Genomic DNA, 25,209 nt, shown 5'->3' on the forward strand with positions numbered 1-25,209 from the left:
TTTATGAATCATAAGACGCCTTCGATCACTCCACCTCTGCCTGATTCTCTAATTGTGCTTGTTCTTTGAGTTAGGAATCAACCCCCTGCTTTCTAGGCCAGCCTGCTTTGGGCGGAAAGACAAAATGGAGCAGAGTTTCCTTTATACTTTTAACCTGTTTCATTCCTCTTCTAGTTTTTTGAGATGATGTAGGTGTCTAGTACTTAGAAATGTGGGGGAGTAGAGGTCTCATCTCAGCTTCCTTTCTATTATTTGCATCAGTTTCACCCAAGGCAAATATGAACAAATGTCTATAAGTTTTAGAATTCACCCACAGGACTACTTATTTGGAAACAATCTCTTTTTATTTAAAACAAGTTTTTTTTTTTTTCTCTCTGCCTCTTCTTTCTGTCTCTCTGTATCTTTTTGTCTCTCTCTGTCTCCATTCTTGAAAATCTTAAAGCAAATATTTAGTTTCCTTCCTTCCTTCCTTCCTTCCTTCCTTCCTTCCTTCCTTCCTTCCTTCCTTCCTTCCTTCCTTCCTTCCTTCCTTCCTTCCTTCCTTCCTTCCTTCTTTCCTTCCTTCCTTCCTTCCTTCCTTCCTTCCTTCCTTCCTTCCTTCCTTCCTTCCTTCCTTCCTTCCTTCCTTCCTTCCTTCCTTCCTTCCTTCCTTCCTTCTTTCCTTCCTTTTTTCTTCCTTCCTTCCTTCCTTCCTTCCTTCCTTCCTTCCTTCCTTCCTTCCTTCCTTCCTTCCTTCCTTCCTTCCTTCCTTCCTTCTTTCCTTCCTTTTTTCTTCCTTCCTTCCTTCCTTCCTTCCTTCCTTCCTTCCTTCCTTCCTTCCTTCCTTCCTTCCTTCCTTCCTTCCTTCCTTCCTTCCTTCCTTCCTTCCTTCCTTCCTTCCTTCCTTCCTTCCTTCTTTCCTTCCTTCCTTCCTTCCTCCCTTCCTTCCTTCTTTCCTTTCTTTTTTCTCTCCCTTCCTTCCTCCCTTTTTTCTTGCCTCCCCTCTCCAATATCAATCCTTATTGTTGGATACACTAATGGGAAATGGCAAAATAAGTAGATGCTGATTTCCTTCTCCTATTTCTGTGTTCACAAATCTTGGGTCAAACAATAGTGTTTAAATTGTGCAATTAAAAGGACAGTTATTATGGGTTTTTTTTGTTCTTTTGCAGCAAAGGCTCAAGATTATTTTTAAAAAAGGATATTTAGAAGCTGAGGAACATTGCTGACTTAAGAAAATTGGAAAGGTCAAGCACTGGGTCTCAGCTCTACTGTAGTGACACTTGAATAATTAAAAAGTCATTCTCCTGGATAATTATAGCAGCAACATTTTAACTAAGTATTGAGAGAAAATGTACTGCAAACATACTATATTTGCTTTCAAACCAGTTCCTTTGGGCTGTAAGAGGAATTGGACTGTAGAAAGTACCAAAAAATAACTTGTTTTCAACTGGAAAAATGAGAATCCTAAGAAATTCCAAACGGAACTCAGGTGTGATGAAAGCCTAGGGTATGGTGTGTAATTGTGTGAATGGAAAGAAAATATCAGAAATTTGAGGTGATAGAATCAACAAGACTTGGAAACTGATTGGAGGGAGAGTCAGGCGAAGAACAATGTGAGTCCAGGATAATTTATGTATTGGGAATATGTTTTAGGGAATTGAAAAGCTTTCTTGGATGTACAAAATTTATTTTCTTTTAGGTGTTGAGTTGTAGGTCTCAAGTATCTTTTACAAACTAAGATCTGGTTGAGTTAAGCAAGCTCACTGATGCAATGATGAGATTGAAAGGTTTTTTTTCAGAATGGAATTATCCTTAGAAGATACAATAAATGATATTCCAGTACATCACTGGGGACAGTAAGCAAGTTTTGAAGTCACAGAGTCCTAGCTCTGACTCTGACCTCTGCCATATTTAACTATGTGACCTGGGACAAGTGACCTAACTTCTCCAAACCTTCAGGCCCTTCTGTCAGACTTTTAAGTCATTGTGCAATTATAGATTTCCAAGGATTCTGCATTCCATCTCCACCCGTTCCCAAAAAGGAAAAGATGTGGCCTAAAATCTTTTCCATCTTTAAAAAATATATAGACTGTAATCTTCTTGAGGGCAGGGTCTATTTTGGTTATTTTTTGAATCCCCAGAATCTAGAATAATAATTGGAACCTAGTAGATATTTTCTAAATGTTTCTAAAATGAATAAAAGCAGGAGGATTCATTTATTCCTATTTTCTTTCTTTCCTCATTTATTTTTTGTTACTACCAATAATAGCCAAGTAGCAGCAGACAGTCTAGCATCTCAAGTGAACCATTGTTATATCTAGAAGGTTCCTGGACTGTTGCATTCATTCTGAATTAACAAAGTACCTAGCCCATAGGTGCTTAATCAGTTTTGTAAATTGAATATTTAACCATGCCTCTCCCTTATTTAAGAAGCTACTCTGAGGAGCAGTTGGATGGTGCAGTGGATGGAACATTAAACCGGAAGTCAGGAAGATCTGATTTCAAATGAGAACTCAGACACTTAACATTTACTAGTTGTATGATCCTGGGCCAAAAAGAAAATCCTTTTTTTTTTTTCTAGAAAAAAAAGAAAGAAAGAAAGGAAAGAAAAAGCTACAATGGGATTGTCATTGCTTCTAGGATAGAATATAAATTCCTGTTTTATATTTAAAGCACTTTACAAACGACTCTAGTCTAGTCTTCCAGGCTACTCATATATTGCTTTCCCTTACAAATTCTATATTCTGACTAAATTAGTCTTCCTGCTGTTTCTCATTCTCTGTCACCCACTTTCATGCCTTTGTACAAGTTTCCCTTTCTCTTTCAGGTCTCTTTGGATTCCCCCCAGCTGTCAGTACTCCTTGTAATTCCTCTGTATTGACTGGTTTTGTATATGTCTTATATTTACTTAATCTTATACATGTTTTTCTCTAACAGAATATAAGCTCTTTGAGGGCAAGAATTATCTCTCTTTTGTTTTTGTATTCTGAGAGCATAATATATGCCATAGAAATGTTTGTGGAGTTGAATTAAATTGATTCCTTCATCATTCATTCACTTATTTCTGTTTGATTGCATTAAATTAATTAGGAATCAGAATCCTTGGATTCTAGTTTGGAGTCTACCACTAAATATCTATTAACCAAAAGTGCAATAAGCATTTATTAAGCACCTTCTGTATGCCAGATACTGCTTTAACTTCTCTGGATTTCCATTCCTTTATCTGTCCAATGAGGGTTTGTGATTGATGAAGTCAAAGGTTCCTTTCAGGGGTTCTTGGTTTTTGATCACAGATAAGCCACAGATCAGAGGCAGAGATAGGAATGGAATTTGTGGTTCCTCATTCCTAGGTTGGAGTTTAGTTCAATAAACCATTAATTCCCTCTCCTGTAGAGCTCAGAACTCATTCCTTTAGAAATGAGAAGTCTTTCTGGATAATGTCAAAGCTTCAGAAATGTAACTGCTCCCCCAGAGAAGCTATTGATATGTCAGAGCAGCAGGGAAAAAAACACTGACAGAAAAGTGCAGTTCAACTGCTGTAATAGATTCTTTGCCATCAACACAATTCAATGAATTATCCAAAACATACCAATTTCTTTGAAAATCTCAGGGATCCTGCTGCAGCCACTTTATTTATTAACTTTGGAAAGGTTAGGTGAACTGGAATAATTTTGCAGTATTTCAGTGCTGCTAAAACCAATTTTTTTATATCAGAGCTGCATACATATCTTTTTCATCTCTTTTTTTCCTGTTTGCTTGTAACACAAACACTCTTAATTCAGGTCTGACACAAGCAATGTGGTTCATGGCAGGAGCACTGGCTCTGGGAAAAAAAAACACCTCCGTTTCCTTATCTGTAAAATGGTAGTGATGGGGGAAGTAGAACAGATGGCTCCTGATGCCTTTCCAGCTCTAGCTCTAAAATTCTGTAATCTACCAAACTGATATTTTTACAGCACAGATTTAACTACGTTACTCTTCTGCTCAGTAAACTTTGGTGACTCCCTACTGCCTCTAGAATAAAATGCAGCTTGACATTTAAAGCCCTTTATAAGCTATTTCCAATTGGTTATTACATACTAAATTCTCATAAACTCCCCTGAAAGATGCCTAGTTCAGCCTGATCCACCATTTTATCTTCTGACTCCATGTTTTTACATAGGTTTAGCCATTCCTGGATTATCTTGTACTTCCTGTTTCCATATTGTGTCTCCCACCTGATTCTAAATTCCTAGAAAACATGGGGTGCTTTTAATTTTTGTCTTTATTTTCTATAATCAGCAAATATTAGGCATTTCATAAATGTTCATTGAGTTTAATTGTTTAGAGTCACATATGATCTAAATGGCTGAGGTTGGATCTGAACCCAGTTCCTCTGCATCTAGTATCCCTTCCATTACATCATGAGTTCTTAGTACTAGATATGTTTTTGGCAAGAAAATATGTTCTCTACTAGGACATAGCTCAGGAATAGAAAAACATTTTTTTTCTATCATGAAACCTCAAAAAAATAGGAGTTTTGAGGAAAGAATTAAGGAATGAGATTATTTAGTTTATAGAAAAGAAAGTTGAAGGGGTGTCTTAAGTATGGGAAAGAATATTTAGCAGAAGACAAATATTTGATTTTTTTTCCTCCTCATCACCAAGCAAGAAGAAAAGATTTTTACTTTCTACAGTAAGAATTTAAAAAGATTCGCTATCAGGAAGAAAAACCCCACCACCATATTCAGGTAGTAACCGTTGAGAGACATTAATGTAGCTGAGATAGAAAAGTTTTTGAATTGTGTTCCCCAGAGATTGTTAAAAATAGGACAGACACTTCAGGCCAGCCTTAGGCAAAACTGACATAGGTGAGATTTGTCTTTGAGATCTCCTACCTCCTCCTTCAATCTTCTACTACCTCCTTTGGGTATCTTCAAGCTGCATCTGGCCACTCGATTCCCTATTTGCTTTCTTAGCTGCAGCCTGTGCCCAGATCCTTCTCCAACTACTCTAAATCTACCTGCTGTGCATTTCATGGATGGATCATGCTTTGGGCTACAGGCTAGAATACAGCAGAGATCACATTAGCACTGATATCAAATGTAAATAGAAACCCGACCTCTAAGTCCTACATAATTATCCTTGAAACTATCATACTGAAAGATGTCTGCAATCTCACAGCAAATAAGGGACAAAGTTGGTCCATGAGCTGATTCTGAAGTCCCTAAATCTGTGAGAATGATACTGCTCATGGTTATCCATGATGTTAAGGATTCTGCTGTTATGGCATCATTCTAAGATGCTATTTTTTCCTTCTAAAGAGCATTGGTGTCCCTGCTAGCTTTACACATAGCAGGCACTTAATAAATTTTGAACTGGATAAAAAAGAATGGCTGAATGAACCTTCTGGTGGTTTGAGATTGAAGACTTCTTTAGGACCCATGCCTTTGACTGTTCATGAAGTATGGACATCATGCTGGGATTCCTTGGTACCGAGTTAATGTCATAATCGTGTGTTTCAGAGTAGGGACAAGGGAGAGAAAGCACTAGTTTTTGAGTGTTTGGTATCTCCATGAGATTCTGATATTGCCTGGTGGGCATTCATCCTGATGATGGTGGAAAAGTTTGACTGACCATTCCATGGACAATACCCTACATGGCCAGACTTGGTGGGTTATGCAGGACAAGCTCCCTCTATTCTTGATCTTATTTTTTTATGGTCACAAGATCCTTAACTTGACTAGATTTGATTTTTTTATCCACCCCCGTCCTAGAAAATCAAGCAATAATGCAATAATTCTAACATTTAACATTATGGTTCAGTGGAAAGAATATTGAATTTAAAGAAAGAGGGCATGAGTTCAAATTACAACATTGACACTTATGAGTTGTATGATTTGGGGCAGATCATTTAAAATTTTCCGGTCTTTTGTTTCCTCATTTGTAAAGAAAAGATTGGACCAAATGACTTCTATGAACTCTTCGTGTTTTAAATCCCTATAATCCTGTGACAGTTTAAGAAATCTTTTGAAACATTTGGTGGCCATTATTGGACTCTGAACAGCCATATCATATCCTTTCATCAGTGCTATGACATTATTACATTATAGTAGTCCTCAAGAAAGGCTTCAAACAAAGACTGAATGATTTCTTGTCATGCTAGAGAAAGACTACTTGTTCAAATTGGGTTGGTCTTGGTGGACACTGAGGTCCCTTCCACTTGAAGAGTCTGAGATTCTAGGATATTACTAGCAAATATAAAGTCATTTAATATAAAGCTATTCCCAAAGTTGAAAGAAAAGGCATTTGATTTCTTTTGTTCTCTTAAATTGCCCTCTATTCTTTTATCTCTTATTTACCACAAATCCCTGTAAAACAGAGTTTGGGTGTGATTCTCATTCCCATCACAATCAAATTTTATTTAGTTGAAACAGCTCTAAGTCTACTCATGTAAGAACAAAGACATTTTTATCATGTTACCCAGGGATGTGCAAAACATTTTATCTCATTGCATCTTTTCAGTAATTTAAAAAGTGTTTCTTCACTGAGAGATATATTGATTTAGATGATTTTTTCAAGCCTTAGCTAATAGGGATCTGAAAAGGGTTAAATTTAAATATTCACCCAGTGACTTTATTCTTTGCCCAAAGGGACTTTTCTAATTTTCTTGAAGGGGAAAAAGATTGTTCTTTTTGGGATATTAAATATGACTTAAAGACGATTTTGTGTAATACATTTAGCAGGTAACAGGCTTTCAATCCATTAATCCCTTCCTCCTACTTGAAAGAGGTGAAATTTTCTAAGAAAGGAAATGTGAAATAGGCTGAGGATGGGAGGAAGAGATAATCTTCTGGGTAGGCGGCCTCCCAAGTCAGCAATTTCTTAGTTAATCCAAGATTAAGGATTGTAGGTCTAGAGTCATTTTCAACTTCATTCCAATCTATCTGGTGTATTCATGGCGTCTATCACACTTAGAGTCAGATACTACAAAAATGAATTAAGGGGAAAACTAAACCTTTGTCTAGAAAGAAAATGTTCCCCTTTATTGCTGGGTTTCTTGAACTGTTGTTGCTTGTTCTTTGAGACTACATCTGGTAGGTCTTAGGTATCCCAAACAAAAACATAGGAAGGGACCTTAGAGGCCATTTATTTTAACTCCCCTCTTTCATTTTACAGATGAGGAAACTGAGGCTCTGGGAGCTAGAATGATTGGCCAAAAAATACATCACAAATTTTAAATGTTTCAATTTCATTTTGGTGTAGGCATCACAACAATGTGAAAATGCCTATTACCCTTAACAATGTTTGTTTGTTTTTTTGGCATACATACACACATATAAATACTATTATTTTGTTGGTTTTGACCATAATTTCATTTTTATGGGGAAATTCCTGCATGGAAACTTCCTGAAGTCAATTATTAGCAGTATAACTCTTTCTGAATTTTTAAATTTCTGTTTGCCTCAATTTGCTCAACTATAAAAATGAAGATAATAATAGCACCTATCTCTCAAAGTTGTGAGGATCAATGGAGATAATATCTATTAAATATTTAGTATATAGTACCAGGCATATACTAGGAGTTATATAAATGCTTATTTCCTGCTTTCCTCCTTTAAAGTGAATGAATAACAGATGGTGACCAGCCTCTGGATCATAGTTTGAAAATGCTATCCAAATCTATACACAGATACTCACATACATACACATGTATGTATCATGTAATATACATATAAGTATATACACACATGCAAATACCTATCACTAGTGATCTTCACAATCTGGACGTGATTTTATGGATATAGGGATTTAAATACTTGCTTCAGCTGTGCACAAATTTTACAGCAGCTCTCCCCTTCCCCCCATATTAAGTTTTTTAAGGACAGAAACTGTTTCACTTTGGTTTTTTTGGGTTCCAGTGCCACAGCCTAATGAGAGCACCACTATATCAATACTTGTATACAAACAAGTTATATTTAGGGTAAATTGGGGAAAATCAGTAGAGAGAAGGTACTAACATTAAGGGTACTGTGGAAGGTGAGTCTTGGAATATAATGGGTTTTCTGACCCAGAGGGTTTTCAAACAAAGGCTGGATGACCATTTGTCAGCAATAGAATTCTTGTTCAAGTATGTTCAAGTTGTACCCCTAACACCACCTCTGAAATATCAGTGTGACTTTTAGGGTCCTGTCACAAGAGAGACATTGCCTTTTCTTCTGCCAATGTGGGTCCTGTTTATTTTCTTACTCTGTTGTTTATTCAGTTAGTTATTTAATTTTTAAACTTGCAGCCTAGGGCAAAACTGTCCCAGGGGACAAGTGCAATAATTAAAACATTAATTAAAATACATAAAACATATATAGCAGCAGCCATGGACCTGTCAAGACTGTGGCTCTCCCTATGACAATTATTCTCAGGTCTACCAAGTATATTCCCTAGAGGGCTGTTTCACTAGCTTGATGCTGGACCTCTTTCCTTTCTTTTCTGTACTCATGGTGATCTCATCAGCTCTGAGGGTTTCAAGTGTCAAATTGCTCCCAGTTGCCCAATCTTTCTTTAGAGATTCTGTCTAATATTACCAACAAACTCTTGGACAACTGGAATAGGAGCTCCAATGGTCATTACGAACTCAACATTTCCCAAACAGAACTAATTATTTTGCCCCTTCCTCCAACCCTGCACTCTGCAGAACCCTCATACCATTCAGAGTACTATCATTTTCCCAGCCCCCCAGGGTTTGCATTTATCCCATATACTCATTTCATACAATTTCCATATACTCAATTTATTGTGAAATCTCATCATTTATTTTTTTCATAGCACTCATGTAAGCTCCCTTTCCTTCTACTCTCATTCAGACACTCATCTCCTCTCACCGGATTCAGCTTCCTAATAGGTCTCTCTGCCTCTAGCTTTTCCTCATTTCGTTCTATCCTCCCTTCAGTCACCACAGTGATTTTCCTAAAGAACAGGTCTGATCTAATCAAGCTAGCAGCTCTTCATATCCTTTAGAAGCAAATACAAACTATTTTGTTCAGCTCTTCATGATTTGGTCCTTTCCTATCTTTTCCTTCTTTCATGTTACTCCCTTCCATGTATTCTGATGGCTAGTCCCATTGGCTTCTTTGCTGCTCCTCAGCTAAGAATTTTCACCTCTCAACTCAGGGCCTTTGAAATGGCTGTTCCCCATCCCTAGAATACTCTTCTTCAACACCCCTTCCCCTTTAACCCCTGGTTTCTTTAAAATCTCAATTCAAATGCTACCTTTCTCAAGCTCCCACTTGCCAATTATTTCTCCTTTACAATTACCTTGTATCTTCTCTAAATGTGTGTTACATATATGCATCTTCATACACATATACATACACATACATACATACATTCAGACAGATATACACACATATATCATATGTGGGCTCTTTAACTCATTATAAAGTAAACTCCTTGAAGGCAAAGACTATTTTTTTTGCATATTAAGTGCTTAGCACATAGCACATAGTAAGTACTTGATATATGTTTGTAGATTGATTTTTTTTCTATAGTAATCTCTAGAAATTACTGCATAATGCACAGGTTGTTTTAAGGGGATATAAAAGCAATAAACATTTCCTCCATGGTTACAATAATATCTTCACTTATCCATGCACTATGCATTTATTTATATTGCTATATGTCAGATGGTATACTAAGCCCAGGAGGAACTGTGATACAATAGAAAGAGGTACAGTCATAATCCCTGAATTTGAACCCTATCAATGCATAGCATGTTTTAAAGGGATATAAAGGGATGTTCCAATGATACCCTCATTTATTCATGCACCATGTATTAATTCATACTGCTATATGTCAAATGGTATTCTAAGCCCAATGATACAATAGAAAGAAGTAAGGTAATAATCCCTGAGTTTGAATCCTATCATTGCCAATTATAACTCATGCACCACTGGGCAAATCAGCTAAGTTTTCCTGACCTCTCCATGGCCAGACTCCATAGCTTCTAGGGTCTTTTCCATTTTACATCTTTGATCTTCTGCCCTTCTGATACCAAGACAAAAAACAAAACTAATCTAACTCTCAGGAAGCTCCTAACTCATGTAGTTTCCATTAAGAAAGTAGATAAAGAGAAAGAGATAGTGATTATACAATTTGCAGTTGTAATTGGTCAATATACACAAAGCTTCCTTGCACAGGCAAAATTAATATTAGCACAGTGATAAGTAGCATTGACATAATGCTTTGAGGTTTACAGAGTGCTCATGGGAATGACTATTTCCCTTGAGTCTCACAACAACCCTAAGTGGTAGATGCTACTGTTACAACCCCATGTTTGTGGGTGGGAAAATTGAAATGGAGAGAATTTAAATGACTTGTTCAGAATCACTGTCTCAGAAATGGTCAGAAGTAGAAAAGAGAGCAAATACAGGTTTGGTGAAAGGAGCAAAATTTTTCTTAGCTCTTCCAAAGAGGGCAAGGCTACCTCAGGAGGAAGATTAATATAGTGCCTGAAGCTCTGAGTTGGGGATTAGAAAGATTTGAGTTTGAAACCTACTTCAAATCCTGGCTAGCTTTACCTCTCTATAAATCAACCAATCCAATTAATTAAAGAGCCTACTATGGAGGGCAGTGGTGTCAAACTTAAATAGGAATAAGAGCCATTCCTCTATACATAAGGATCTCACACACTGACAATTTTAAAATGTAATATTATCTATATTTTATTGCATTTTAATTTATTTTGGTGAATCTATTATCCAATAACATTTTAAATTTGGTTCAAATGATGCTCAGGAGTGTCACGAATATGTTTAACATCTCTGATGTAGGGGATGCGAAGCCAAAAAAATGAAACAAAATGAACCTTGCTCAGCCTCAGTTTCCCCAGCTATAAAATTGGGATAACAATACTGGTGATACCCCATTTTAGGTCTGTTGTGAGGGTTACATGAGATAATATTTATAAAGTGCTTAGCACAGCTTGCAAAGGCCAGTAGCAAAATGACCTTTAGAGATCATTAAACAAAGGCTACATGACCACTCATTGGCTAAGAGGTACTTCTATTTTTAGGTTGGACTAGAAGGTCTCTGAAATTCCTTCCATCTTGGAGATTCTGTGATTTTTATGGAATTTATATTCAAATCGTCCTGATTCCAAGATCAATTCATACTCTATGGTGACCATATATTTGATTGTGAAGAATTTGTGTACATATATGTACATTGCAAATGTATGTTCATATCTCTGTGCATGCATGTGGATATATGTGAATGTGTATATGTGAGTACAACTCATTCAAGTCTATTGTCTTCCAGATTAAGGAAGGGAAAATAGCCTCTATTTTTGTTTTCTGGAGGCAACTTAAGGGGTTTCTAAGGTTGCAATTCCATGGGTGAACCATCCAATATCTCCCCTTTTCTAGGAAAAGAAATTTAGTAGCTGACAAAGTACTGAGGCTACTGGTATGAGCTGAGTGTTGGAAAAGGGAGGAAAGGCAGGCTCCAAGGGGCCTTTCCCCTCTGTACTCAAGGTATATAAATAAGCTCCTTAGTACTGAGAGGGAAAGTCAAGTTTGCTTAACTAATCATTAAAATCCCGTGGACCCACACAACCTCTCTCTTTCTGAAAAACCTATTTTCAGGGAAAATAAAGCAACTAATAAAATGCTTGGGCCTTCAGTCTCAAGTCCACTCTTTTCTAGAATAATCTTGTGACATGTCATGAGGCAAGTTTGTTTCCACTGGGCAATTTTCTTTTTTGCAATATCTTTTAAAATTCCCTTTATTATGCAACATGTCTCCTCTTTGCTACACAGTTTGGCATGAATTCCTAAGGTTTTGACATATATTCTTTAATACTTCATCATGAACTCACTCACTAGGGAACTGAATATACCTTGGTAAGATAGATTTTTATCCAAGTCTAGCCTTGGTTACAGCCTATCAGTGTTTAAAAATTTAATTTATTTTTATTCAGAGCTTCCCATTAAACAGATTCAACATTTCCTCATGCAGAAGAGAGCTGAAAAAGAGAAGTTATATATCTCTACTGTGCACATGATGGTTTTTTTGTTAAGTTTATAACTTTATTCTCTTTTTAAGTCTTCATTCACAATCTCCATCCAACTAACTCTTCCTCTGAATGAAACAGGGAACACTGCACTGGACTAGGAATCAGGGGAATATGGATTCTAATTCTGATTTTTATATATCTGTATAATCTTTCTGGGCCTCAGGTTCCTCAGACATAAAATGAAGGGTCTTGATGTCCTTCAAGGTCCTTTTTAGTTAAAAACCTATGATCTCTTGATTTATAAATTTAAAAGTCTCACCTATGGCAATACTAACCAAGTGATCCTGGGTGAGTCACTTTCTTCCCAGATCTCAGAAAAAAGGGTCATCATCTGTAAAATGATGGGGCTCAATCTGATCACTCCTGAAGCTCTAGATCAGAGCTCTAGATGTGATCTCTCTACCCCACTAGCAGCATCTCTTTTTATTTCTCAAAGCAATCTTTGTTCCAACCAAGTTAATTTATTTATGATGGAATTCGCCATCCCCCAAGACCAGTTCTACTCTTCATGCCTTTGCACTGTGTCTATTCCTGCACTTATTGGATTAGGGGATCTCTAAGGTTCCCTCCCACCCTAGCATTCTATGTTCTTTTTGTCTGTACTCTGTTATTTTGTTGGTAACTGATTGTCTTTTCATGAATGTTTTGTCATCTAGATTATAAGCATCACAAAAGCTAGTCAAAGACTGTATCTTCTTTTCTTTTGTAGGCTTCCTGACACAGTGTTCTGAACCCAGCAGGAGGTCAATGTTAGCTAACCCCTGGGTCTGGCAAATTTATGTATAAGCGAAATTGAGGATCATTGCTGCGGGCTCAGGAAATGTGAACAGTCAGATGATGGGACTTGGCTGAGCTCATCCACTCTCAAGAGTACTAAACCCAATTGCACTATTTTATAAAAAAAAAAAAAAAAGGAAAAAGAAATCAGGATTAAAAAAAGAAAATTGGGGGGACTGTACTTTAAGAAGATGAATTAGTGCTCTTGTTGAGCTTCTTAGGACTGATTAGACATGATGATGGAACTATCACTCAGAATGGCAAGAATATAAGCAGGGCTAAATGGCAAATGGTGATTTGATTGTGTCTCAAGTGCAATGTTACAGAGAGAATGAATTGAGGCCATCATTTTGTCCAATCTCTGATGGCAAGATAGCCCTTGAAATGAGCTGCATTCCCAAGATAATTATGGCATTCAAGATCTTGGATCAATAATGAAGGAGAGGTCCTCCTTAGTTCATACTTTGCTGAAGCATATGCACTCCAAACATAAATTGACTCACAAATTCAGGTACTGATCAGTATCACTCTGGAGTCTGAACCCAAAAGAACATTTTCCTCCCTCCCCATTTGACCATATTTCATTTTTAAGTGGGTTTTTCATGTTTGATCACTCACATGATTCAATTAATGATGTCATGCGGTAGCTTTGCATATTTCCAGGGAGTACCTGGAAAAGTCAGTTTGGTGAAAAGCATCCCAACTATCAATCAATCAATCATCAAACAATTATAGAGATTTGCTATGTGTCAGACATTGTGCTAGATACTATAGATAGAAAGATAAACATGAACCAATTTTTGCTCTCAACAGATTTATATTCTATACTACTGAGCCCATTGAGGCTCGTAAGGGAGAAATATCTTTTCTACTGTCAAATTTGTTATGGGAGAAATGTCTACTCTCTGAGTTCATGTAGTGGGTGAGTATCTGTTGCCAAAAATATTTACCACAATGCAGAAATTATGGTGCTAAAAACTGAGCTTTTATTATTGTGTTCCAGCATAGAATTCAAACCTCAGAGAAAAAAACCTGAATTCTCATTTAGGATTTTAACAAACTTTCTTATAGGAAAAATAAATCAGAATGACAGGGGAATAATCAATTTACACCTTACAATCATCTACATTCATCTTAGGTCAAAAACTTTAAAGAGAAGCTATATATATTATCCTATACTTCCTTCCTATATTTCCTATATGTGTCATAAAAGTTGGAGAAACTTAGTTAAACCAAATCATAATTGCATACATCCCTTAGATAAATAAACTTTTTCTGACAGACTTTTTAGGTAAACTGAGCTTGATTCCAAGCACAGTGCTCTACTTATTGTACCATCTAGTTGCCCAGTCTTATTCCCAAAGTGCCCTAAATACATGACAGAATGAAGTTGAAAAAACCATTATTGTTTTCTGTAGTTATAAGGGCAGGTCATATAGAAAGAGAGAATGAGAGGGATCATTTTTGGATCACCTGTATTCTATGGCACTCTCCATGCAATAGCAAGAGAATAAGAGGTGGGTCTTCTAGAATATTGATTGACTCCCAGTTGAAGACTTATAGCAGGTTTCTTCCTGTTTTTGGTGTCCCAGACTCTGGTCTGATGAAGCCTAGAAATCCTTTCACATAATAAGCATTTTTAAGCAATTGAAGGAAATGCCAAATTTCAATTAAAGGTCAGGGAAAACAAAGATGTAATTTTTTCTCTGATATTTGCCTAGATGCTCTGAAATCTATCCATGGTCCCCAGGCTAAGATGCAGGATTTGGAGGAAGATTTACAGAGAGATATGGATTAGTAGCTAAGAACTATATAAAAGGACAACATATGGGTGGGTTGCTCCTTGAGCCGTTGGAGAGAATCCTCATATCAATAAGTTCCTGAGCCATTGAAGGAAGGATGGTCTGTTTCCTATATATAAAGGGTTTGGGTTTTGAACTTAAATGTTAGAAAAAATATAAAACAGGAAATTATACTTGTTAAAAAAAAACCAAAAAACAAACAAAAAAAAAACTTACCTCCACTGCTGCTTTTGCCCTTTCAAATTCTTCTTCTAAGGAGTGGTTTCTGGAAAGTAATGCACTTCCCCAGCGCTGTTCTTTGGTCAGTCGAGCCTAAAATAAGCCCAAAACAATGACATTGTAATAAAATGAGTCACAGCTCCTGACTCCTAATTTCACTCTATTTGGTCTCCAACAGAATTCAAGAGGCACCTACTGTTTACTACTTAGCAACTAGAATATTTCCCACAGGGCAGATGATCCCTTTCCATGGGAGGTAGAGAGCTGCTTATGGGCCAGGATATGCTTGATAGCAGAGTGAGCTTGTGGAAGATCAAAGATTTGGCCAAGGTGGAGATCTGATGTCCATATTTCTCTCCAGACACCTTGTGCTCATGACTCTACATCACCTCCTGCTATTGCAGATCATCCTAGTTCATCCTCTTCAACCCCCTCCCACTGGAATTGCCCAGATTCTGATTTGGATGTCTCTGATATATGGCAAGATGCCTTATTTTGACTGAAACTGGATCAGCTTCCCACCTTCCCTTTTCTCTTGGACCTCCCATTTTTTAGTTCCCTTTTAGGTGTTGTCTCTTTTGGGTAGAATGTTAGCTCTCTGAGAAGCTCTTTTGGTATTTCTAGCACTTAGCATAGTGCTTAGTAAACAGTAAAGGCTTAATAAATGCTTTATCCTCTCTCCCTCCTCTCCTTTCTTCCTAGATGTTTTCCTTCTCCTGGATTCCTTTTCCCCTACACAGCAGGGCAGGCTCTGAACTTCCCCTGCTTCTTCCCAGAAGCAACTATCTAATGGACCTCATCCCATTCCCTTAGAATCTGATCTTTGCAGAGGGAGAGCAGAAGTTAATAGGCTATGCCTAGATAGACACATTAATCCTAGCTGATGTGTTTCTTCTTAAAATCAAATGTTAAATTTTCAATTACAAAGCATTTATTTCTTTCTCTCTCCCACACCATTCCTCTACTGGAGGATTCCAGTAAATTTATGTAATAAATATGCATAATCAAGCAAAATTAATTCCCACATTAGCCATGTCCAAAAACGTGTCTTTTTCTAAAGATTGAGTCCATTGTCTCTCTGTCAGGAGGTAGGCACAAGGCTTTGAAATGATTAGAATCAGGAGAACAATTTCTACTACAGTGTTAATTTTTACAGACTGCATAACACCTTCACTCAGTTACATGCACATGTCTCCAGAAAGCTCTGAAGAATTGTTTCTAATCCTGTGAATTCTGGGTATAGTTGTACGCCCTAAAGTCACATGAGAATTAATTTAGTCCAATGTCTCCAAGCAGGAATCTTTTCTTCAATATCTCTGACCAAAGCTCAGGAATTAGAGGGACAAAAGACCTCAGAGGTCATTTACTCCAATCCCCTCAATTTACAGACAAAGAAACTGAGACCCCCCAAATTGCATGATTTGCTTGAGAACATATTGTTAGTATGGAGCAAAATCAGAACTTAAAGGCAGGTCCTCTATCTCCAAATCTAGGATTCTTTCCCATATTTCATAATATTCCATTCATCCTAGTCTGAGCACTTTCAGGGACAATGGGCTTGCTAGATTTTACATAAACTTGCCATTTTTTGGACAGCTTTGATGATTAAAAAGGACTTCAATATAGAGCTTCCCTCCCCTCCTCTTTCTACCCTTCCATCCCCCTCCCCTCCTCTCTTGCCTCTTCCCTTTTATAAATAAGGGTAAGAACTTGGTTGTTTGAAGCACAGACACCATGGAAAAGATACTATTTTCATGCCCTCTTGCCAACAAGGCTTTATTCCTCTACTTCTGATGAATGAGCCCTTTGGCATAGAATCTGGTTACACAGATGTCCCCTATGGCTATAGTGAATTAAGAAGCCTGGAGAACCCCTGGTTTTAAAACCATCTTCTCAGCACCAACTGCAGAGTTGGACCATATGTTGCTTTCATTTTATTAAGTCACTTGTAATTCCTTTTAGAACGTATGCTTGCAGAGCCTGAAGAAACAAACCTTTTAATGGAAACCCAGAATGCTTTACTTGGTACCTGGGTAAAGAATGATTTTAAACTGGTCAGTCCTGAAGTCTCAATGGGGATATAGCTGCTTCTTTTGCAAGTTGTAGATGCTTGATCATTTTAGGGAAAGAAGAGAAAGGGGATCCAGATGGGAATAGACACTACTGGAAAACAATAGGGCTCCAAGAAGGATATTGTTTGTTCTGACAGGCAGTGTTGCACAATAGATAGACATGAAAAGCTGAGTTTCGTTCCCACCTAGGTCACATGTTGAATGTACATGAAAAGTTAGGTGGGTCAGGGAACCTCACTTTTTAAAACTAAGGTGCAGAGCAAGCATTGATCTGGGTTAAGAGAGGGTGCTTCCTCACTGAGAACTCTCTCCCCAAATGGAATCATAGGTCTTCCCAAAGGAAGAACTTTTCTGTCTTATTTATTTAGAAATACAAGCAACAGAACCTTTCCAAACATGGTTAATGATTTCTATTTAGAAATTATATCCTGTAGGCACAAATACAGAGACATAATATTAACATTTAAAAAATGGCTTCTTAGCCTTAAATCAGATTAAAAAAAATATCTGAATCCCTAGAAGGCACCAAGACCCCCCTCTTTACTTGTCACTTCAGTTTTCAGTGATGTATAAGCAATTAATTTACTTTCTAATTTATATACATTACTTCCCGATGTAACAACTCCTCTGCATGAGTGGTTCTCTGGAGTGTGTGCACTCATTTTCAGTAACATAAGAATTCTAATTCCATTTGTGTTGTTTTTCTTACCAATCACTTTTAGGACACTTACATTAACAGAATAGTAGAATCAAAAACTATACCAGAAAAGTATTTCCATAATACTTTTCCTCCCCAAAGTACAAACACGTTAGAAAGAGACAATGTGCATGAAGATAAAATTGGATATATATATATATATATATATATATATATATATATATATATATACACATATATGTATATATATATATATATATATATGCACACACACTCATATATCGATCTTTTTTTTTTTCCTGAGGCAATTGGGACTAAGTGACTCTCCCAAGGTCACATAGCTAGGAAGTGTTAGGTGTCTGAGGCCAGAGTTGAACACAGGTTCTCCTGACTTCAGGGCTGGTGTTCTATCCACCGCACCACCTAGTTGCCCTATGGATTAAATATATTTTGAGGAGATGCGCTCAGAAATAGAGGCTACACTGTTATCTGATATCTGTCCTTAATGAGAAGTAAGAAGAAGAAAGAAGAACAGGAAGGAAGGAAGAAGGAGGAGGAAGTGAAGAGAAGGAAGAAGAGGAGTAGGAGGAAGTAGAGGAGGAGGAGAAGGAAGAAGGAGAAATTCATTGAGTTAATTCAGTAAAATAACAGAATAATGCCACTTGGTACTGAAATCATGTTTCCTATCAAGTCTGGGAGTTATTCTTTGAGCCAAGCTCATATCTTATATTTGCCTGAAGTATTTCCTTCAGTTTAGCTCTTATTTTATAAACATTTCTAACTGCATCTTTTCCCCCAGTGAGCCCCACATGGAACAACAAATGACATGGAGCAAAACCATTTCTCTTCTTTGCTGTCTAAGGATCATAAATTTGGAAGAGACCTCATGGTAAATGAGGTCAATCTCCTGAATTTGGAGATGAGAAAATAGGTACAAACAAGTTAAGTGACTTGTTCAGAGTTATATGGTTAATCAATATCCAGGGTTATATGGTTAATTAATATGGCTAATCAATATCTAAGTCAGGATTTGAATTTGAGTCTTCATGAATGCAAGACCAGTATCTTATTCTCACTGTCATATAGCCCCCAGAAGTCCAATTTTGATAGTCTTCATATTTTCAATATTTTTATTCCCCAATGACATGGCAATAAATTATTACTTATTAGCATATTATTCATAAATTTAAGACTAATGAGAATGGCTTTTTATTTCCAGTGCTTATGTCAGAGCATTTTAAGTGACATCTCAAAAATTTATTAGAATTTTCATAAGAAGGCGAGGAACCAGGGAGAGATGTTCCCTAAACTGCTCAGGGCTATACCCACATAATCCAAATTGGAATTGCATTTGGTAACTTAAAGGGAATCAATGCCAAGGATATCGTTTCAGTATGTTTTCAGCACTCTGGAACCCGGCCACTCACTATGTTCTGTAACAGATGTACTTTTTAGGGGCTTTGTAAAAATAAATACAAGAATCCTTTTAAACTCATGTAGATGTACAATGGCATATATGGAGTCTACATAAATTTGTGAGGAGGTCAAAAAATGAGATTCTAGTTTGAAAAGATAGCTGAGAAAGGAAATAATAAAAATATATTAGAGGGGATATAAAAGTACTCAGAGAAGCCCAGCACTGGGAAATGTTTGATAAACTCTGGGACTATTAGGATGAGGTGATACCTCAGGAACATTGTGTGTGATCCTGGACAAGTCTTTTTAATTCTGTTTGCCTCAGTTTCCTCATCTAGAGAAGGAAATGGTCAACCACTCCAGTATCTTTGCCAAGAAAACTCCAATTGGGATCACAAAGTTTCAGATATGATGAAAACAACTGAAAATAATTGAACAAAAATGATGTGTCATGCAGGTCCCCTCTCCCAGGTAATTGGTCCCTTTGAAAAGGGACTAGTCCTGATAAGCTGTCCTGAAACATTTTATAAAAGCAACCTTAGTACAATAAAATACTATATTATATACTAACTTTTCAGGCCTAATGTATCTTTTCATGGGTGAAAGATGATCAGCCTCACAGCTAACAAGGCCTCATTATTGTTTCTGGCTCCTAGGTCATCAATGTTTCAAGACCAGTCTGGATTATAGATTGCAGGACAGAAAGGTCACTGTTTAGCAAGAAGAAGAGGTCTCTTAGATGCTGGGATTGCAATTTATGTTTTGCTTTTGACTTGAAACTATAAATGAGACTAGAATCTTATTCTGATTGCACAGTTCTTATTTAAGAGGCATGCTTAGTGTTTGAGAAGTAAAAAGTCCTTAGATATACTTTGATCTCATCCTTCCTGTTGCCATTATTTTCTCTCCAAACATTGACCTTGTACATATCTACTTACATAAGTGTTATTTCCTCTATAGAATGTAAACTATAGAAAGTGGAAGGGAGGGGATATGTCACTTTTGTCATTATGTTTTGGTACCTGACATTTAATCGATTGATTTAATTGGATTGATCAATTGATATTAGAGAATAAGTCTTTTGTCAGTTACAATATCCAATGCTTATTCAGGCAAGAAAAAAGCAAAAACAAGCCACAGCTTTCAAGGTTACAGAGGGAAAATATATGGATTGGATGAGTTTATGAACTTCAGTCCTATAGGGGAGTTTTGTGATTCTGTGAAGATAGGGAGTATCTAGCTAACATTTTCTATTTTTTTAAAAAGAAATCCCAGTGTAATAATTAAAATGTTAGAATTGAAATCTAGAAGATCTGGATTCAAATCTTGATTCAGATACTTATTAAGTATGCAATTTTGGGCCAACTCATTTTACTGCTTCTGTCAGCCTCAGTTTCCTCATCTGAAGAATCAGGAGGTTGGGTTAGATGGCCTTTAAGGCCCCTTTTAAGTCCCAAACTATGATCTTATGAATTCTTCTTTTAGTCAAAATACAGCAAATAATATTCAATGTGTAGCTGAATACTGAACGCAAATGCAGGCAATTTTAAGCCAGCCTCAGCACTCAAAGAAAGGTTCAGAAACCTTTCAGCAACTCAGCAGCATGAGTGCAGACAGAAATGCTTGTTCAGGAACGAGAAGGAAATGGGGAATAGAACACATGGGGAAAAGAAATCTATTCTACTCTTAACCAATATGATTCTTAAAAAAAGCTTAATTACAGCAGAAGCAAAAAGTGTCTGGGAAACTGGAAACAGCCACAGAGGTAATGGGATGTTTGGATTATTATTGCTTAGTATAGAAATTTCAATTTAGAATATGCCTTGACTTGCATCTCTTGATATGTTGCAGGAAAAACAACAACAACTGTCATAATTGCAAGTTTTAGTCCTGATATCTGACATTGTAGCAGCCAACATGATGGAGTATACACAAACAAACAAATAAATGAATAAATAAACATGCACATATGTGTGGATGTTACATATACATGTTATAATACATATATATTTGTATATATGATTTTGCATGTGTATATGTATGTACACAGACCATTATAACAGTTCTTTTCATAGAACAAAGAGATGAAAAGGACCTTAGAGATCATTTAGCTTCTCATTTTGCAGTTAATGAAATTGAGCCTCAAAGCGGAAGCAGCATCTTGCTCAAGGTCACAAAGACAGTATAGAACAGAGCAGGGATGTGAACTTAGGTCCTCCAAGGTCGGATGCAGCATTTTAAAATCCTACTTTGTCTTTTAACTTGGGACTTTAAAGTCATCCCACTGATAGATACTCCTTGGCAAAAGGTAAATAGAATTTTCTTGATTGGATTATGCTAATTGAATGTGAAGATATTAAATTCTCCAAAGGAATAAGGGCAGAATTTCCCTCCCTCCTCCGGGATGTTAACAACATTGAATAATCAACACTAGGAGAAGGTTCTTTCAAACTCTGGTATTCTGTGGCTTTAAAGATAGAATTTGAAAGTGAAGGACAATTTAGAATTTAGGAATGAATTATGTGCTCTTTAGTTCTATTTTTAAAATTCAATTTTGTTTTAAGGAGAAAAAGAAAATTTGCATTTATTTGTATCGTTTTGAGAATAATGCTAACATTGATGAAATTAGCTTTACTTTCATTCTATGAATGTATGCAGAGGACTTTATATAAATTTTAGAGTTCTATATAAATGCCAGTCATGATTATTATTTTTGTTATTTTTACTGCTACTTATTTTATTACTTGAGAGTTGATTGAGGAAAAAACAGCCTGGGTTTTAAGGTTATTGGATAATGGAATTGAATCTGGAAGGGACCTTAGAGGTCATTGTATCCAACCTCTTTGTTTAAGAGGTGAGAAAATTGAGATAGAGGAGTTAAGTGACCTGGCCATGGATCCATGATTGATGTGGGAATTAAATCCCCATTTTCCTGATTGCCAGACCAGCGATCTCTCCTCTGCTCCATGCTGCCTTAGTCTCTTCTCCATTGGCTTCTCCATTATTAATATGCTTTCTGTTGTCCCTAGTGAGTACTCATGCCCTGGGAACATCCAGTTTTGCCTTATGTCTAGCTCTCCTCTAAGGGCATTCAGTTCCCTTGCAAGCATCAAGTGGAATGGAATGGAATACAGAGCAATTTCTAATATCAAATAGAGAAGACATAAAGGAGCTGTATCCAAAATCAAAGAAAATCAAGAAAACTTTCCCTTTTGATGAGTCCTGCTATGTTTTACAACCATAATATGTTTCTGGGAAAATATTGGTCCTAAGATAGATATTTGTGGCTGGGAGCAGTTGAGAATCATTGAAAGGGTTATTCAATATTACAAATTTGGTCTAGTTTTGTTTCATCTTCCTCTGACCTTTGGATCCGTCTCATCATCTAACAATAGTGCCTCGCCAAGATAAAAGCACTGAGAGACTTATTTCACAAATAGTCACCTATCCAGCTGGATGTCATAATCTGGGGCAACATGCATTCATCTTCACTTCCTGTGGGGTATCATAGGTCAATCTATGATTAAATGAACATGGATCAGAATCAGAGAACTTAAAGAATTTAGGGGTTTGATGAAAACAGTAGAATGTCATCTGCCAAAAAATATCTCTAGAGAACATGATAAGCTATAGGGAATCCCTCTTGAACTTTGCAGAGGGCATCCTTGATACTGGAGAACATCAGTGGAGAGCATGGTTCCTATTTTAAGCCTATCTAGATATTCTTTTTCAGGATGATTGAACAAAATGATGTCTATGGTTTCATCCATGATGGACTCTCGTGCGATTCTATTAAATTCACAAAAGACTTCAAGGCTAGCTCTTACTCCATAGAGAAAAATGATTTTTGAGAATCACCAAAAATAACCAGTGACTTTTTGCATATTCAATTGTGTGACAATCAAGATGTGTTCTGTTGTATAAAATCACCTGGTGATGCTTTTCTGTCCCTGTCTTAAATTTTTACCAAGAATCCCCTCAATAATTCATAATCATTTTCATAAAGCTTGGAAAGAAAGAAAATACACACGAGGATCAGTACTAGCTACTGTCTTCTTTTTCACATTTTGTTTTCTGTCAATAGAACAGAATCTGATCTTTTCCATAGTTTTGTAATTTTCTACTCTTTGATACGTCTTGATGATATCTCTGAGAGCCCTTAAACCTGCTTCACCTTCAGAATGGCTTTTTAATGTATATATTTCATAAGCTTCAGGTGCTCCCATCTCTAGATGACAGGCTCATTGCAGAGCTATCATTATGATAGGATATTGAGCCAGTATGATAAAATTTCAAGGGTATTTACAGTTGTCCATACTCTTCTGGCAGACAGAAACAACTAAGCTTAGCATTTAGTCAATCAGTAAGCATTTATTAAGTGCTTACCATGAGCCCAGTACTGTGCCAAGCACTACAGTACTATAAGAAAAGATGAGTTCAATTATCTTAGAAAGGCATGGAAAGACTGCTATAAAATAATGAAGTGTGAATTGAGTAGAAAAAACAAGTGAACATTGCATATGGCAAAGGCAATATTGTTTTAACAACAACTTTGAGCAAGTAAGTTATTTTTATTATTAGAAATATACAAATTAAAAAGAAAGAACATATAAAGAAAGCCTTTATCTGAACCTAGAAAAAGAACTGACAAACAGAAGTATGGGTAGAATAATTTTACATACATATTTGTTTGTATCTAATGATAACTATCTCTGGGGCTGGGGAGAGGAAAAAAAAGAAATTTACATTATAACTTTGTTGTGTATTTGGAGGTATTGGCAAGTTGTACACAGTAGATTTACAATTTCATGAGCCATCACGGTTTTTATTTTTAATTGTAACATGTTATAGAAATACTGATTTTGTTCCATGAATTGAAAATAAGATAATTTAAAAAAGCAAAAGCAACTTGCAAAAAAAAAAAAACAGAATGAAATGAAACAGGACCTGCCCAAATGAGCTTATATTATAATGGGAGAGAAACATGGATGTTAATATAAGCTACTTATAAGATAAATACAGGGTAAATGAAAGGTGGGGATAATACTAGCAACTGGGAAGGGGCACTGGGAAACAGGAAAAGCCTTCTATAAGAAACTTTGTTTGAACTTAGTATGAAGAAAGATAGTGATACTAAGAGTCAAGGATTGGAGGTGAAGAGAGAGCTTCCAGACCTGGAGAAAGCCAGAACAAAGAAACAGAAGCAAGAAGTGGATAAGGTGTCGTGTGTAAGAAATTGTCAGCTAGCTAGTATGGCTGGATCGGTGTGTGTGAAGAGAAGAGACTGTCAGGAGATTGAAAAGGAAAGAAGGGGCCAAACTGTGAAGTTTTAAATGTCAGTGGATTTTAGATTTCATTCTATAGGCAATAGGGAGCCATTAGGATTTATTGATTAAGAGGGTGAGATAGATAGGCCCATCCTTGCTTGTTAAATAGGTTATGGATTGGGGTAATAATATGTAGCATCTACTATGTGTCAGGCATTGGTGCTAAATATTTGACAATTTCTATCCTCACAAGTCTGGGGGGAAAAAGCTGTTATCATCAGCTCCATTTTACAGATGAGGAAATTGAAACAAACATAAATGACTTGCCCAGTGTCAAACAGCTAGTAAGTGTCCGAGGCTCGATTTGAACCTGTTTCACCTTCCTGTTTCAAGGGAGGACAATTAGAAAATTACTGCAATAAAATAGGTAAGAGATGAAAACAGGCTAAAGTAGTGTGGCAGCTGCATGAGTGGAGAAAAGAGAAAGCATGAAAGGCTTTGTAGAGGAAGAAGGGATGAGATTTGTCAACTGATAGATCTATGGGGTAAGCAAGAGAGAGAGAGAAGTCAGGAATGACATATTTTGAAACTAAATGACTGGAAGAATAGTATTTTGAATAATAATAAGTTCAGAAGAGGAGTAAGTTAAAGGGGGAGAGGGACTATAATGGGTTTTGTTTTGGACAGGTCGAGGCTGAGATGCTTCCAGGATATCTAGTTCAAAATGTTCGATAGGCAGTTGGTGATGTGGACTGATGCTAAGACCATATAAATATATAAATAGATCTGAAAACCTTTTGTATAGAGATGATCATTGAACTCATAAAAACTGATAAGGTTACTAAAGGATAGAATATATTAAGAAACGAAAAGAGAGTCCTGGATAGATAGAGCCTACGGGAAAAACACAGTTAGTAGGATGACATGGATGAAGACCCAGCAAATGAGATTATAAAAAATGAGTGGA

At 36.6% G+C, this 25,209-nt stretch overlaps 1 protein-coding gene across 5 annotated transcripts in view; it reads right to left on the reverse strand.

The window, feature by feature from the left end:
- The window catches only part of PEX5L (peroxisomal biogenesis factor 5 like), a 260,490-nt gene that overhangs the window by 39,588 nt on the left and 195,693 nt on the right, over positions 1–25,209 (reverse strand). For all 5 annotated transcript variants that reach the window (XM_074298262.1, XM_074298261.1, XM_074298260.1 and 2 more), the window contains one exon: positions 14,827–14,922. In XM_074298262.1, the coding sequence (XP_074154363.1) occupies positions 14,827–14,922 (96 nt within the window). The remainder of the gene's footprint in view (positions 1–14,826; positions 14,923–25,209) is intronic.

Source organism: Sminthopsis crassicaudata, chromosome 3 (assembly GCF_048593235.1).
Source record: "Sminthopsis crassicaudata isolate SCR6 chromosome 3, ASM4859323v1, whole genome shotgun sequence".
Lineage (NCBI taxonomy): Eukaryota > Metazoa > Chordata > Mammalia > Dasyuromorphia > Dasyuridae > Sminthopsis > Sminthopsis crassicaudata.